General features: G+C 39.9%; 1 protein-coding gene across 2 annotated transcripts in view; it reads right to left on the bottom strand.

Annotated features, from left to right (window-relative positions):
* Positions 1 to 18007, bottom strand: part of gse1.S (Gse1 coiled-coil protein S homeolog) — a 311558-nt gene that overhangs the window by 211145 nt on the left and 82406 nt on the right. For both annotated transcript variants that reach the window (XM_018240435.2, XM_018240434.2), the window contains exon 2: positions 9804 to 9978. In XM_018240435.2, coding sequence (XP_018095924.1) covers positions 9804 to 9978 — 175 coding nt within the window. The remainder of the gene's footprint in view (positions 1 to 9803; positions 9979 to 18007) is intronic.

Consider the following 18007-nt stretch of genomic DNA (forward strand, 5'->3'; position numbering starts at 1 on the left):
TGTGTATCACTGCTTTCAAAAACAAGAAATTAGAAGTCAACTCGGAGTTCCATAGCCCGTATAAAAACATTCTGCCTGTGGTCTTGAGCCCTCATGTAAAAAAGAAAGTACTCTGTAACTTTTATATACAATGGTCATTGAAAACCTGTAAAATACATCCTTGTAAAGTAGGGGTGCCCAAATTCAGGATCCAGTTCGGTGTTCAGCCTTTTTCAGCAAGATTCAGATTTGGCTGAATCCTTATGCCTGGCCGAACTGAATCAAAATCCTTAAATCATATGACTTTTCATCATACAAACAAGGAAATTAAACATTTTTTTTTCAATTTCACCCTTCCCACCCCTAAATTGCATATGCTAATTAGGGTTTCGTTCAGTATTCAACCAAATCTTTCACAAATAATTCATGGGTTCAGCAGGATCTTAAAATATTGGATTTTGTGCATCCCTATTGTAAATGGTGCTTAGTGATATCAACTCATATAAAGGATTCATTTAAATTTAAATAAATTAAGAGAGGATCATCACGTCAGCAGTGCACTTATTTTACTTCTGTGAAGCATGATAAGCATGATAACCCACTTTGCAATGTACTTTTCCTATTTTTTGTTGTTGAGTTTTTAATACAAGGCCTCACTAATTGACTAACTGCTGCTTGGTTAAAACAAGAGATCAGTTCTGATCCTCTTGCATTTTCTCTGCATGCTATGTTTCACCCCTACAGTCCAATAAATATAAAGGCAGGTTGAACAGTAATAATAACAATGTTTTAACTAGATCCCAAACCACTTTAGCCTAAATAGTATAGTAGAGGCATATGCAGGACCATTGGGAGTGGACCACATCAACATGCAGCCCACATACTACGGGATTTTCAAACCTACGCCATAGATTTATCATATTTGGCCAGGTGTCTTTCGGGAAGCATACCTCCCAACTGTCCCTTTTTCTGCAGGACAGTCCCTATTTTGACAGTCCTGTGTTTCTTACTGAAATGTCGTCACTTTCTCTTTGATCTCCTGCATTCGAGAAAAAGATACAATGTTTCTGAAACTTCATTTAAATAATCAGAGACCAGAACAGTCAGCAGCTGCATATGGATACTTTTGTAACAATTTAAGAAAATCAAAGAAACAATTGTCACTATTTAAGATAAGCAAGTCTCTTGGGAGAACTGAGACTAGCAAACTGACCATACATGGGCAGATTTTGTTGCCACCCTGCAAATGATATTATCGGCTAACCAATTGTTTTAAAGAATGATTCATCATGGTGCATTCCTTGCCCTGGTGAGATTTTTATGCCTGCCAGATACAGTATATACTGGGCAGGGCTCATACAGGTGCGGATAAGCAGCAGAGATGGTCTAAAGTGGCTGAATCCGCAGCTGAAATCTGCCAGTTTATGACCAGTTTAAGCCTAATGCCACATGGGCTGATACTTGGCCTGTAAATAAACACATATTGTTGCAAACAGTAGTGGTTTAAGGCCTCTCTTAGATGGTATGCCAAATAAGATAAAACCATACACAATATATATATATATATATATATATATATATATATATATATATATATATATATATATATATATATATATATATTGTATATCCTTTTATCCATATGTTGCCTTCTGCTTTTTCAACAATTTCACTATAATGTTACCCGGTACCACTGAAAAACACAGTCAAATACATCCACACATAAACACACATACAGGAGCAATAATACATTCCTATGAAACAAAACTCTCTAAACCTTTTGCATGAACGCACCTGGCATTTTTCCAGCATGGGGCACCCGGGATTTTAGTGCACTTTTTATGTGTAAAATAAACTTTCCTCTTATTGCAGCAATAAAACAGCTTCTATACAAGCCTTATCTCCCTGATAAGCGATGCATCATGTGCCATATGGAGGAAAGGTGCAAGGCTGTTAGTAATGTGGCAGGCTCAACCTTCATAATTCCAAGCATACCTTCTTGTCCTTCAGGTCCCTGCCAACCTAGCAGAGAAAAACAAGACAAGAACAGAGCTGACAAATACTATCCTCAGAGCTGAATGCAACCCACAGAGTTCTTTTTTGATCCCATTACATATGCCCAGGGCCAAACCACACTAATAATAACAGCCACAAGATAAGACATATAAACAGCATTCTAGGCTATCCCAGTCTATTCTTCTAGTCTAAATCCTCTTTAAAATCAGTAACAGTACCTTTAAGTTAACTTTTAGTATGTTATAGAATGTCCTGTTTTTAGCAACTTTTAGCAGGCTCTGCAATGAAATTCTCCCCCCCCCTTTTGCCGAGAGAAAGGAAAACAAATTCTGTTTAAGCCCTAACATGTCAGATAGCAATAAACTCTCCTTCTGAGATGTCTGTCATATCCTCACCTCTCGCACACCCCCATCATAGACTCAGCAGGAACACAGGCCCACTGCCAAAGCCACTGTCTCCAATGTAATTCTCTTTGCCCTGCAGCCATTGCTTTCAATAAAGAGGCTTACACACACAAAAAAACATACATTGGCAGAATCTTTGCTCTGTCTTTTCACCTATACAACAACAGCTACTCTCTCACATGGCACCTTATAAAATCACTCTATAATACCCTCACCAGTCACAGATTTGAAAAGATGTTTTTACTTTTGCCTGGTAAAGCAAAAGAAAAACCAAAATAATTATTTTTTCTATTTTTCCTATTGGCCTCCTAGGACACTAATAACTATATTTAACTACAGTCATTGGTAGGGTTGCCACCTGTGAACTGTTTGGTTTTTTTTTCGGCCTGTTTAAAACTTTTTCTTTTGCTCTTGATTTAAAACTATCTCCCTGGGTTTCAGCATTATGAAACCTGAGCAAGATTTTGGCTAATACCGCCTCTGATATCACAGCCGCACCTCCCATATGTCAAACACACTCCCCTCAGCCTATCCTCATCTGCCCACCTACTTTTTTTGGCCAAAGCTAACACCAGAATATGGATGATTCGCTTACTTTGGCTAAAGAGATAGTACAGTTATTTTGCATTATAAAAATTCAGAACTACTGCCCCTTACTATTTCCCTGTTATCGTACATTTACAGCACTAATGTCTATCGCTGAGGCAACAGTTACGTCCATTCGCCAGAGCGAATATTTGCCTGGCGTTAGAGTGCGAAGTAGCGCTAGAGTCTATCTCCTTTGCTAGCGAATTTCTAGCGAATTCCAGCTTTAGTCACTTCGCAGTTTAGCAAGTTTGCCCCCATGTATTACCACCCTGCTACAGCATGTACTGTTTTCATGAACAAAGAAGGTTTTATTTCGACAATTGGGCCTCCCTTAAAGTCACCTCAACGTACGACTCCAGTAAATACACAGATGACAATGTCAGAGGTAGGGTTGCCACCTGTCCGGTTTTGACCCGGACAGCCCGGTATTTTGAGGGGCTGCCTGGGTCTATACTTCCTGCCCTGTTTTCCAAATAAGGAAAAACGGGCGGGATTCCCTTGATTGACACGACGATTGACCAATCGCTGAGCGCCGCATCATAGCCCCGCCCAATGATGTCACAGACCCGCCCGGTCTCAGCCAGACATAAAGGTGGCAACAAGAGGATTCCCAATGTCTGAAGAATTAAATAAAAAAGGGATAATAGTAGCAAATGAGAGTGAGCAGTAAATATCAATAAGACAGGAGGAAATTAAAAGAGGGGGTGAAAGAGAGAAGAAGAGGAAGGCAAAGAAAAATAAACTGAAGCAGAGAGGAAACAAGAAAAATGTAAAAAAAAAACCCTGGGAACTACATACAGAGCAGGAAAGTGTTAATGATGGAGCATGAAGAATGTAGTGAATGCAAGGAGAGAAATGGTAGTAATGAGAAGGAGAACTAATGGAGCAGCAGCAAAGAGGAAGACATTAAACTGGCACCTTAATAAGACTGAGAGAGTCGGCAACAGAGGTGTGAAGCTATAGGCAGAGCTCAAACAGAGGTGAAGAGGAGCTAATTATACTGAGGCAAAGAGATGAAAGGAAGCTAGCGATACGCAGGCACAGAGATCACAGAAACAGCCAGTGTCTAATGAGGGGAAACGTGATAGAGTGGGAGATAAATAAGGTATAGCAACGCACACTAGAGAAGCAGGTCATAAAGGGAGCCGGAAAGGAAGGGGAAATCTAGAGCAGCAATCAAAATTAGACAATCTGGGAAGTAACATTTAGGAGATGTATGTTTATATTTGGCTTTTCTACCTTAATCTCTATGCATGCTTATACAATAAATTCTTAAATTCCAGGGGTTTCAGCAGCATATCAGGTGCAAGGGGTTAGACTGCAACACATAAAGCTGAAGCTGTGAATCTGCTGTATACTGACATGATAAATTACCCCCAAACTTGCAGATTCACACAAGTTAGAGTCGTGTGCGGAATCAATTTCTAAGACCTGCAACTTATCCAAACCCGCAATCCGCAGACCCACATATTTACCTACTTTGAACCGATACCCAACCCGAACCCGCAACTGCCTTATCCGCAACCTGACCCGCAACCTGCCGACCACCATCAAACCGGAAGTGACATCATCAAACATGGTCGATAACCGAGAGGGATAGAAGTGCGCCGTGTGATGTAAGAGAGCTGTGCCTGAAGTCAGATGGGAGGGGGAGATGAGTGGAGGGAAAGCTGCAGGGAGAGAGCTGCAGCAGGAAAAGAACTGAAAACCGACCCGCGTCCCGCAGACCCGCGACCCACATCTATACCCACACCTGAAAAGCCTACCTTTGTTCCGCAGGGTACCCTTTTTTTGCGGGTAACCCGCGGGTACCCAACCTGCTGCAGGACTCTAACACAAGTACTTTAGAGTTGAAAAGATATTTACTTATGTACATTGTGAAACCAGAGTAAAGCTGACCATAGACGTGCAGATTTTATTCTTTGTATGACACACTCTTGTCCTTGTCAGGCTGCCGACCTACAACTAACCAATCAGATTAAATAAGTAGGAAAAAGAACAGATCAGACAATAATGTTCTGGCCATTAATTGACAGACAGCAATCGTACAAAATTAATGTCTGATAATTAGTAGAGACAGTCACCCATTGATATTGTCAAATAAGCAATACATGCAGAGGAGCTTATCTGTAGCCGATATAAATCTTTTAACCTGTTCAATCGACTAAACCATCAATTCTTAAGGTACGAAAAATGGCAGGACACTCCACACATTCCGAAAATCATACAAATCTTCGTTTCGTATGACTATATCTTTGCATCTATGGCCAGCTTTATTTTCTTTGCTTTATATTGAGACTTGGTTGATCAAGTCGCCTTTGAATTACATCAAAATCTCTAGTGAGCACGAGACCTGCCAGTAGGTACAAGTTAAGAAATGAAACGTCATTTGTTGAAACAGGAAAGAAATAACCATGTTTTTTTCATCAAATGAATTAATCATTTTAAACAGCACACACTGTTAAAAACAAATGAATGAATGGAAGTATTTATGAGGGGAAATGTGGCAAGGGTTGTATGGATGTTAAATGTCAAGAGAGACTTTCCTGAAGCAAAGAGTGATTGATTAATGCTAGTCTATACAACAAAGGATTGCCTAATCTAGTATGGCAACATTGGGCACCAGCTCTGTGTAAACCCTGACATAATTCACTTGCCTTCAGAGAATAAACTGAACACTAGATATGTCTGGTAGTTTGACATATGTAGTGTTATTCACAGGTAAGCCTTAATAACCCACAATATATGATTTTACTGATACATTTAAATGACTATTACTCCGTCGAGGTAAATTAAGTCTGCAGTCATGGAGCCACAACTCCCACAATCCCCTGGGAGGAGGAGTTTGGATGATAGAAGTTATAAATGGCTGCAAGACCACAGCCTGCACATCGTTGCTCCAATAAGATCAGTTGTCTTCCTGGCCCAAATAACCGCATTGTCCTGAAAGCCTTCAATATTTATTTTATCCAGGAAGCCATCAACATTTATATATTTGCTGCAAATGGTACTGGGACCAGACATAATGAACTGGGCTACGAAGCCTAAATAAACTTTATGTATCTTGTGGTAATTTTTGCCAATACATTTCCAACAGCCTTGTGGTAATGACATAACTGATGTATATAAGCCTCAAGTCCCTTCTGCATTTTTTTAAATTTCAGAGTAGTATACAGTCTACAGTTTTCACCCCTCTTATGAAATCCCTCCCACTTGCCCCATCCGTTCCATCAATGCTACCCTGCACAAACTCACCCATGCAGTTTGTCTGCCATCCCCTGCTCTTCCCCTCCATGCTGAGATTGCCGTCCCTCTCCTTTGGGTAAACTCAGGGGGTATTTTAGGGTGATTTTAGAGCAGATGTACTGATGTAGAAACTTAACATCCCTTATCCTAGCTGAGCCCACACAGACAGCTTGCAGTCTGTTAGCTTCACCTCCCTTCTCCCTCCCCGGGTCTCCCCCTTCTTCCAAGACCGGATTCCGACTCGGAGCCACTTCCTGACCGCCTGTCTGCCTGGCGCTGCTCCTGACTCTAGCAACGGCTAATTTATTGACTGCAAATTAGGGCCGTTTTCTTCCTCTAAGTCATAAGCAGGGAGGAGGCAAGGGGAGTATATGATATAAAACAGGCAGTCTGCTTATATCACTGGGGTAAGGAATACTTCTGCATAGCCTGAGCCAAAGCTGTGCCAGTAAGGCCATAAATTTGGATTAAATCCTACTGCTGCTACATGGGAAATGCGGTGCCATGCATTATACATTAAATTATACATCACATAATGACATTTCTTCACTTTTATTAACCACTGGCTGCTGCTTAGTTATTAACAACACTTACTTTGACAGTCTAATAAACCCATTGTTCTCTTCTGAGCTAGTATGTATTCTGTCTAACAATGTGCTGGCAGGGTTGACCCATACCTCCCCAACTGATCGTTTTTAGTGGGACAGTCCCACTTTTGACAGCTCAACCCGCAGTCCCTCGTTTGTACTGGAAAGTCACGATTTTCTCTGCACTGAACAGCATGAAAACGAAACAAAGTTTCTAACTTAATTGGCTTTTGGCAGAGAGCCCAGAACAGCTGCAGATAAGATACTTTTGTAACAATTTTGAGATAAGCAAATAAGTAATTGTTACAATTTAAGATAATAGGTCTCTTGGGAGAAGTTAGACTCACAGCTTAAAGGGCAATTCACCTTCATTAGCAAAACTGTAATAACTGAAAAAAAAAACACAGAAATATGTTCAAACTTTCATAACCTGGCAAATTTTTTAAAATGAACATTAGGTGGCCACAAAAATGGGCAAAGTAAAAAAAATATTGCCGTGTTGTGGGCGGCAACTTTTTTGTCCCTCTTTTTATTTCCAACATGTTGGGAGGTATGTTAACCTGTAACATGTCAGTTGTGTTGTCTAGGAGATTTCGGTGATATGCATTTCCTTCAAATAATGCTTAGCAAACATACATTACTATCTTACTAAGTTAAAGTTCAAGGTGCCGCATGTCATTCGCAGCAGTTGGAGCTGTAACAAAGGCAGTTGCATGTCATCATCATCTTTTAATCATGATCATTTATTTATATAGTGCCGACAAGTAACTCAGTGCTTCACACACAAACACCTGTTCCAGTAAATTATCTATTAAAACCAAAGCTTTTAGCAGTATGGCAGCAGGTCACTGTTTTAGATTGCAAACTGCTTCACAATTGCCCCTCTAAGCCCCCAAGCTTTTAGCAAAAATATTGATATGTAACCTTGTCCCTATATACACAGTAAACCCTTGCGTGCTTGGCCCTCTGTACTTTTTGTATTCATTTGTATTATGCACCCTTGGGTACATCGCTGCGGAATGTTGGTGCTTAATGAATTAATGTAATAAAAATAATAAACTGCTAATACAGTACAGTTCAGCAATATCACACACACCAAGTTCACAGGAAAGGAATAAAAGTGCATGGCAACGGCCATTTACCATCACATCCAATGTCTGAAGAATAGATGTACAGAATTCTAGACATGTTTCACAAATTAACAATAAATCCCTTTATTGGAGCAAGTGGGACCGATTCCAGCAAGAGCTCCTGCTGTCTATGCCAATATGCATCTGTTCTTCTGAAAGTGCAAATCATACATTAGTGACTAAGAGTTCATCCCTTATAATAATTTCCCAATAACCCATATATTCGGAGCAGTAGTAGCTGCTTTTATAAATACTGCAAAAATTCTAAGGTGATTTGATTTCAAACACCTCATCAATAGATATCCCTATAATGTGCTGAGGATCATGCTTGTGCTTATAGTGGTACATGCAAGCAGTATTAAAATCAGGGTCTCAGTGGGACACTGTATCTCTAAACTGGTTGCACATTTATTTTTATTCTGCAAGAGGTTACACATTACTGTAAAGATAGGGCGAAATAATGGAAACTAAACCCCTCCGAGGCAAGACAGAAGCCCATGTGTGCTGCTCTGGAAAGAAAAGTGTTAAGAGAAGCAACCCACCAGTGCCAGGCAATGCCAACAGGGCACTCTAGGCAACCCGGTTGGCCACGTCACACTCTGTCCCCCCACCCATACATGGCCGTGGGCAAACAAGGAAGCGTGGGTGCGAGTGTATGCAAACGAGCCGCTGATGGGCCTGCGCGTTGACGTCAAAGAGTGGCATCCGCTTAACCTTTTTCAGTGGTGGACTAGGGGTAGGCTTCTTATGAGGTACGTGCCTAGGGCGCAAAGTTTGGGGGTCGCGAGGCACGTACCTCATAAGAAGCCTTCTGCCTACCCCTAGTTCTGGCCCTGTAACCCACCACCAAGTTCATTGTCACTTGCCTTGCCAACAATGAAAAGATAATGATAAACTGCACAACACACACAATCCATTTTGGTGCTTCTAAGGCACAGGTTGATGAAGTTAGAGAAAGATTTAGATATCTACATTTGTGTGTAGGAGAGAGACTAGAAAGGTGAAACAACACAAAGTTTAGAATAGGTAAAAGAAGATTACCAAGTACATAATGAACCCACTCCAAATCCTAATCCTAATTTGAATTTGAGTGTTAGGGGGGAATTACGGTAACATGTCTGAATCCTATTCATATGTTCTATGTATACTGTATATCACAATGAATTTGCTGCTTGTATACCATATTAAAAGCCACACATAGTTTAATAATTACCTTTATAAGATGCATGTGGTCAGCACTGTACATACAGCTACTGTATATGAGAGACAGGCTGTTCCAATACATTTGAGGTTTTACCTAAATGCATGCCCCCACAACAGAGTGATAAAAGCCTGCACATTTCATCAGTCTAGAGTACAGCAGCAATATATTAAAGGAAGAGCAGCTGGCAGGCAGCCAGAGGGAGCAACCTCTCTAGAGTGAAAAAAGCAAGTTCACCTGCCCTAAGACTGGGAGAGTGCACAGCACCTGTTCTTCCCGCAGGGCTAAGCAAAGTCAATATACACTGCAGAGATCTTCTGTCTCCAGTTTCTTTCTCTTGCCATCCTATTAACCTCATTCATGCTGGGAGATGGCAAAGCTCTCACCCTGCTTGTTGAGTAAGTAAATGATAGAGAATACTGTCCTTGTGTTCTAGTTGATGACGGAACTACAGTGTATCAATAGATATCAAGCCTAAACAAATGATAAAAATATACATACTGAAGAGCAGAATGCCCTGACAGTTTATGTGCTATGAAAAAAAAGTGAACTACAGTGGTATCAGTGTGACCCACAAAGGAAGGTCAGGGATTACCCACTTATCAGGTTACCACTATCTAACGAAATAATTAATGCAGTAAGCGCCACCTACTTGCTGTCACTTGGTCTACATGTTCCACATCCAAGCTGTTTTCCTGGCAATGGACCAATGAAGTGGCTTCTCTGCTTGTCTTGGGACTCTTCTCAAGTTCTGGCACTATGCGTACAGAGCGACAAGACCCTGGGATAGAGCCTTGGTGGGAACTATCATGGGGCGGAGGCCCAGCCTAGACAAAACAAATAAATCAGTTAGAATTATTTTTGTACCATATGCATTCTAAATAAAATAAAATACATTTGTTTTCTCTACTGTTGTGAGGACTTGAGCTGTATATGTACTCATGCTAATAGCTTAATAGTGGGAAATACTCCAAAACAGAACAACTCTAGTTCTATGGCACATGAACATATTTCAGATGGTAAACACAAGATTTTTTTTAAGTCACAATCTGATTGACTGTTGAATTTGTCATCATTTACAAATTACCAATGTTGTATTGTTAATTTCAATCACTTTAGATACATTTTCTTCTGCCACCATGTGGCATATAACATAATTACTGACAACATAAGTTCATGTGCCTAGTCTGAAAAGGAGGCTCTGGCAATCAGATAAAAAACAGAACACCAGTAACATCAATATGTCAATAGAAGGCTGATTAGTTCAGTTGACCAGTCCACAGCTACATGTAGTCCAATCAAAAGCCTGTACTAGATCCAAAAGCAAGTGGTATGGGTAATTGATTCTAAATTGATGCAATCTCAAACACTGACATCAAGGTGTATATGTCACATTAAATTTGTAAGGCATCCTGAGTGCCTTTTGACGTCAGTACAGAAGAAGGACTTGACCTAAGACAAAGCCAAATGAAGCCCATGGCAAAGCGTGTGTTTTGTTTGCACTACTGGTGAAGGAAGAGAGATGTGGATGATAAAGGCCATATGAGAGTGGCTAAATAAAGTGTCGGGAGGAGCCAATCCTGGAGGCGGTTGCACAAGTATACAATTTTATATTACCCTGAATGTGGAAGAAAAGGACGCTCGGTAGCAGTAAATCTAATTAACCCATCATTTAAATTGGACTGCAAAAGGGTATAGTAGCAGTACAGGTAAGGGATCCATTATTTGGAAACCCGTTATCCAGAAAGATCTGAATCATGGAAAGGCTATCTCCCATAGGCCCCATTTTATCCAAATAATCCAAATTTGTGAAAAATGATTTCCTTTTTCCTTCATACCAACTAAGATATAATTAATCCTTATTGGAAGCAAAAAAAAAAAGCTGATAGGTTTGCTTTTGTAAGTAATTGTTAAAGTTCCTAAACCTGACTGTTTTGCCACCTGACTGTCCCTTCTCAGTCTGTCAGTTAAGAGTTTCTAATGCTAACAGACTACTGCTGCACAAATATGGCAGCCCCCTCATAGAGGAACATGGGGGATCAGATAGGTAATAAAAAAGTATTGAGCTAATACTTTTATGGCAAAATTATAAACAGCATGCAAAGACATTGTTACAGTAGATATTATGTTATGGTGTCACTATCTCTTTAAGAAATGTTCTACTACAGTGTAAGCCTTGTACTACATCTGCCCCAAAACTGAAGAAGTAACAGAATACCTGGTTGCTTATGCATTGTTACATCCCCAGAATTAGAGATGCATACCTCCCAACTGTCCCTTTTTTGGAGGGACAGTCCCTCTTTTGACAGCTCAACCCGCAGTCCCTCATTTGTACTGAAAAGTCCCTATTTTCTGCACTGAACAGCCAGAAAAAAAAACAAAGTTTCTAACTTAATTGGCTTTTAGCAGAGAGCACAGAACAGCTAACAGGCGCAAATAAGATACTTTGTAACAATTTTGAGACACAAAAAAACAGTTTAGATAAGGAGAAATATTTTCAAACTTTCATAACCTGCCAAATTTTGTAAAATGAACATGGTAATTAAGGGTCAAAAAAATTTGCTGCGCTAAATGCGAAAAAATTCTTTGTCCCTCTTTTTACTTCCAAAATGTTGGGAGGTATGGAGATGTATAGAAGTATGAAATCAGTTTTCAATACACATTACAGCTAGACTTAATCTACCTAATCTCCACTGTCAAAGAATCTTTATTGCATGAGGGCTACAGGTCAGTCCTAGAGTGCAGTGAATTGATGACTTGTGCACACCCTTTACAATGATCTTCCCTTTACAACACAGACAGCCCGTCTGTATGTGGCAAAGTGTTTGTTAATGTCCCTGTGAAATCTGACCCAAATTGCACATTACAGCAAGCTGCTGGCAGAGAAGTCTGTTAACCTTTCTTCTGCTGAACAGCCATTTACAGAGAGAGAAAGCTGTTTCTTGTTGTACATATGTCTCTCTGGCTGTTCAGGGGGTTAATAAATAAAAGAAAACCAAGAGCAGCTGGTAACCTTTGTGCTTTAGCATTTTGATTACTATATACATGGCTATGGTACAGATAACAGGAAGCATGATCCACACAATGAATGCGTTGCATATTCATGCGGCAGTCAGTCAAGGCTTCTTCCCAAAGTCAACTAACACAGAAAGTACATCGTTCTTTAAATGGATAGAGTGCCTTATCCTAGGTGAACAGACACATAGGGGGTTATGTAATAAAAGGCACTAAGTTTGCCCTGGTGCAGTAACCCATAGCAACCAATCAGCAGGTAGCATTTACTGGTCACCTGTTTAAAAGGAGACATCTTATTGGTGTCTATGGGTTATTGCTCCTGGGCAAACATTATGCCATTTATTACATTTGGGGGATAGTTACATAGTTAGTTACATAGTTAAATTGGGTTGAAAAAAAGACAAAGTTCATCAAGTTCAACCCCCCAATTGAAAACCCAGCATCCATACACACACCCCTCCCTACTTTCACATAAATGTTATATACTCATATCTATAGAGTTTAGTATCACAATAGCCTTTGATATTATGTCTGTCCAAGAAATCATCCAAGCCATTCTTAAAGGCATTAACAGAATCAGCCATCACAACATCACCCGGCAGTGCATTCCACAACTGCGGAGGAGGGCAGAGGAGGAAAGGCTCTATTTACTTGGGATGCCAAAAGTTAGGCACCCCAAAGTGATTCCATGTACTTACCTCACACCCTGGGCCGATGCTTCTATCAGGAGAAAACTGCACCGGTCTGGGGGTTCTTCCAGTGAGCACCACAAGCAATAGGCGGCTTCGTCTTTCTTTGCGTGGGTGTGCATGCGCAGTAGCCAAAAACTTTAATGAAGAAGTCGTCTATTTCTTTCTACTGCGCATGCGTCTGCCCCGGGAAATTTGAAGAAAGAAGAAGCTGATCACTCTGTGGTGCTCACTGGAAGAAACTCCAGACCGGTGCAGTTTTCTCCTGATGTGAGAAAGCTTATATAGTCACTTGGGGGTGCCTAACTTTTGGCACTCCAAGTAAATAGGTCTTTCCTTCTCCTTTAAATAAGTATGATGTAGACAGCGATAGTCTGAGATTTTTATTTTCTGTACTTTTTTAATTATTTAGCTTTTTATTCAGCACCTCTCCAGTTTCGAATTTCAGCAGCTACCTGGTTGCTAGGTCCCAACTTACCCTAGTCACCAGACAGTGGTTCAAATGAGAGACTGGAATACAAATAGAAGAGGGCCTGAATAGAAAGATTAGTCATAGAAGGCAACAAAACCAATAAAACTGTAGCCTCATGATGCAGGTGGTTTTTTTTTGGCTGTCAGGGCAGTGACTCCCATGTGAAAACTGGAATGTAGCAGAAGAGGAAGGCGTAGAACTATAAAAAATGAAGACCAATTGAAAAGTTACTAAATTACTAAACATACTAAAATTTACTGAAAGTCAACTACCCCTTTAATATTGTGTTACTTTAATTTTATTCACAGATTATTCAGCTATTATTCATCATTGTGGTTTTGCATTATACTCAAAATATAGCAAATACAAATGAAAACCAACTGCAAATTGTCTCTAGACTCTCATACTAAAAGTCAAAATATTAATACTAGCATAGGAGTTTCTGCACTCAAATCTGGTAAAATCAGGTAAAATCTATGCCCAAATTGTTTTTTCTTCCATCTTTTTAAAAATGCTCGATCCTGTAACTGGTTTTAAATCCCAGTTAGACCATTACAACAACCAACAAATAATGCAATGCAGCCAAGTTAAAGGAATGCTGTCATGGCAAAACATGCTGTATTCAAAGCACATCCGTTAACAGTGTTTCTCACATAATCATGTGCTAAAGTTTGTAAGAACAAACAGAAAAAAAATGTGTTTGGATATTTAACAATAAAATCAGACAAGCCATTGCTCTCAGTTTCCATGTCTTCTTCAGACATCTGACTACAGCTTGGTTTCATAAGGGCAGAGACACACGGTCAGATTGTGGGACAAATCTCCCTTCTTCTGCCTTCCCACCTGCGAGAATGTAAATTGCCAGCGGGATGGCCTTCGGAGCGCTTCATTTTCCGAAGTTGCCCGAAGAAGAGGATATTTATCGCTGGGCGACTAATCTCCCTGAATCTGATGAAGTGTCTCTGCCCTTACAATGGACTGATAATTAACCTGACACCTCTCCTAAAGGATTCAGCTAGGTTTTTCTCTGCTGCCACCACTGCTCTGTTTTGGGCTCATAGGAACCACATCATACAGTATATTAGCGAGTAGAGAAAAGGCCAAACCTTCCAGGGAAAAACAGCGGTGGGTAAAACCAGGTCTGGACTTGGATTCAAGTATACAGAAGCCATAACAGCCTCCCACAGGCCAAATATAAGTACAGTGGTGTGAAAAACTATTTGCCCCCTTCCTGATTTCTTATTCTTTTGCATGTTTGTCACACAAAATGTTTCTGATCATCAAACACATTTAACTATTAGTCAAAGATAACACAAGTAAACACAAAATGCAGTTTTTAAATGAGGGTTTTTATTATTTAGGGAGAAAAGAAATCCAAACCTGTGTGAAAAAGTAATTGCCCCCTGAACCTAATAACTGGTTGGGCCATCCTTAGCAGCAATAACTGCAATCAAGCGTTTGCGATAACTTGCAACGAGTCTTTTACAGCGCTCTGGAGGAATTTTGGCCCACTCATCTTTGCAGAATTGTTGTAATTCAGCTTTATTTGAGGGTTTTCTAGCATGAACCGCCTTTTTAAGGTAATGCCACAACATCTCAATAGGATTCAGGTCAGGACTTTGACTAGGCCACTCCAAAGTCTTCATTTTGTTTTTCTTCAGCCATTCAGAGGTGGATTTGCTGGTGTGTTTTGGGTCATTGTCCTGCTGCAGCACCCAAGATCGCTTCAGCTTGAGTTGACGAACAGATGGCCGGACATTCTCCTTCAGGATTTTTTGGTAGACAGTAGAATTCATGGTTCCATCTATCACAGCAAGTCTTCCAGGTCCTGAAGCAGCAAAACAACCCCAGACCATCACACTACCACCACCATATTTTACTGTTGGTATGATGTTCTTTTTCTGAAATGCTGTGTTACTTTTACGCCAGATGTAACGGGACGCGCACCTTCCAAAAAGTTCAACTTTTGTCTCGTCGGTCCACAAGGTATTTTCCCAAAAGTCTTGGCAATCATTGAGATGTTTTTTAGCAAAATTGAGACGAGCCTTAATGTTCTTTTTGCTTAAAAGTGGTTTGCGCCTTGGAAATCTGCCATGCAGGCCGTTTTTGCCCAGTCTCTTTCTTATGGTGGAGTCGTGAACACTGACCTTAATTGAGGCAAGTGAGGCCTGCAGTTCTTTAGATGTTGTCCTGGGGTCCTTTGTGGCCTCTCGGATGAGTTGTCTCTGCGCTCTTGGGGTAATTTTGGTCGGCCGGCCACTCCTGGGAAGGTTCACCACTGTTCCATGTTTTTGCCATTTGTGGATAATGGCTCTCACTGTGGTTCGCTGGAGTCCCAAAGCTTTAGAAATGGCTTTATAACCTTTGAAATTGAACTCAGGTGTGATAAACCACAGTTAAGTTATTTTTTAACAAGGGGGGCAATCACTGTTTCACACAGGCCCATGTAGATTTGGAGTTTTTTTTCTCCCTTAATAACGTAAACCTTCATTTAAAAACTGCATTTTGTGTTCAATTATGTTATCTTTGACTAATAGTTAACGGTTTTTGATGAGCAGAAACATTTAAGTGTGACAAACATGCAAAAGAATAAGAAATCAGGAAGGGGGCAAATAGTTTTTCACACCACTGTAAACTAGGTAAAGTAAACCCTGTATAATAAAACTCCTTTTCAAATGAAACATGAGACCCAAATTAATTTTTTTATTAAAGCACCCATACCTGTGATAAAGTTTTTAAAAAATCTTTGCTGTCAATCATATATTACCTGCCCCTCGGGTGGGGAAGGCATTTACTTTTCATTCAGCACTTCCTAGATGCCACTTGAATTTCACATTCCCCTCCCTCCTCACCTTCTATATTGTTTCCTGGGCATGGGTATGAGAATCCCCATTCTGGCACATAAATAAGAATTTGGGAAGATGAAAAGCTTGACAAATTTTGTAAAATGGACATAGGAGCTTTGGCCATAAAATGGGTGAGGTTTAAAATGTTCACCTCACTACACTCAACAGAACTTTTTGTCACTATTTCCCTTTTTAAAATGTTGGGAGTTATGGGTTAAGCAAATGTTGGGAGTTATGGGTTAAGCATCTCTATAGCTGTACTGATCCAGGTCTAATAAAAGGGCAGCAGTTTGGGAGTTTTACTTTGAAAGCAGCTAGTAAGTTGCAGGTAAAACTTAGTCCCTTTGTAAAATGTATAATGAAGCAATAGAATTCTTAATGAATCAGATGAAAATTGAGCGTAGGACTGGCCAGATATGGGATGACTTTGACGTAGTTGGCCAGCTTAAATATACTGCAATATATGGACAAACAATCCCTGTGTTGTTTAAAGGGTAAGGCATTTTTCAGTAGCAGTATGCACAAAATGTCTCTGTCTTAAATATATTGATAATGGGTTGAGTGCTGAGGACTCTTGTAATTGTCTATATGTATTTTGTGGTCACAGCCTCATTGCACCCCCGCCTAATGGTTTTAAAAACTAGTGGTGAGCACAACTTTCCCTTGTTATATATATATATATATATATATATATATATATATATATATATATATATATATATACATATATATATATACAATATATTTTGTGTCAGTCTCTAAAACTCAGTAGCTGATAGCAACACAGAGCATGTGCAGTGAATCAGCAGAAAAGAAGATGGGGAGCTACTGAGGCATCTCTGGAGGGCTGTGGTTGCCTTGGACTGGTATCACATAATATACCCACATTTAAAAAAAGTTGGAGAGCAAGATAATCATGAAAAGTTCCTAGGGATGGGCTGTGATTGGCCATTTGAGGACTGGCAACTACAGGAGGTCCTGTTTAGCAGTACACATGTTTTTATCCAACCAAAACTTGTCTCCAAGCCTGGAGTTCAAAAATAAGCACCTGCTTTGGTCCCACTTGGAGCAACATCCAAGGGGTCAGAGAGCAACATGTTGCTCAAGAGCCACTGGTTGGGGATCACTGCCCTAGACAGTCCCTTAGCCTTACAAAAAGCAGGTTATCAGAAGGCTGGAGTAGGTTTCAGCAGTATACAGGTCAAAATTAGCAAAAAAAAAATCTGTAATAATGAATATGCACCAATATGCCATCTAGTGGCAAAGCAGCACATAACAGAAGAACAAGAAAAGCATTTATATAGGACAGGGAGATGTGAATTGAATAGCTCAAATAGTAACTGGGAGAAAGAACTTGCATGGTGCTGTGCTGGCTTTTTCTGCAAACACAGGCTCGTACATAATAAACTGAGATTGTGGTCCATACACCATAAACATGAATTAGTCTGAAAATAACATTTTAAGTTAAGACCATGATGCTATATAGATAATAACAATAATAATCATAAAAGCATGCAAACAAAAAATTGGTAATTCTGAGGAAAACTACTCCTGCATGATACTGGAAAAAACAGGCATTTTCATGTAGCTCTTCAATTTAAACTAAAGATGAAGATACTAATTTCTAACTGTAGTTCAGATATTACAATAAGTTTTGTCACATGATTGATTCTTTAATGGCTAAAAAATATTTAAATTAATCTTTTTTTCCCAGTGCAACAAGTTCATCTGTATGACATGGTCTGCAGATAACAGAGAAGCAGCTCTTTCACATACACAACACTCTCTCTTGGTATTGTATTTGTCAGGACATCATTCCTATTTATCAAAATGA

The sequence above is a fragment of the Xenopus laevis genome, chromosome 4S (assembly GCF_017654675.1).
Source record: "Xenopus laevis strain J_2021 chromosome 4S, Xenopus_laevis_v10.1, whole genome shotgun sequence".
Taxonomy (NCBI): domain Eukaryota; kingdom Metazoa; phylum Chordata; class Amphibia; order Anura; family Pipidae; genus Xenopus; species Xenopus laevis.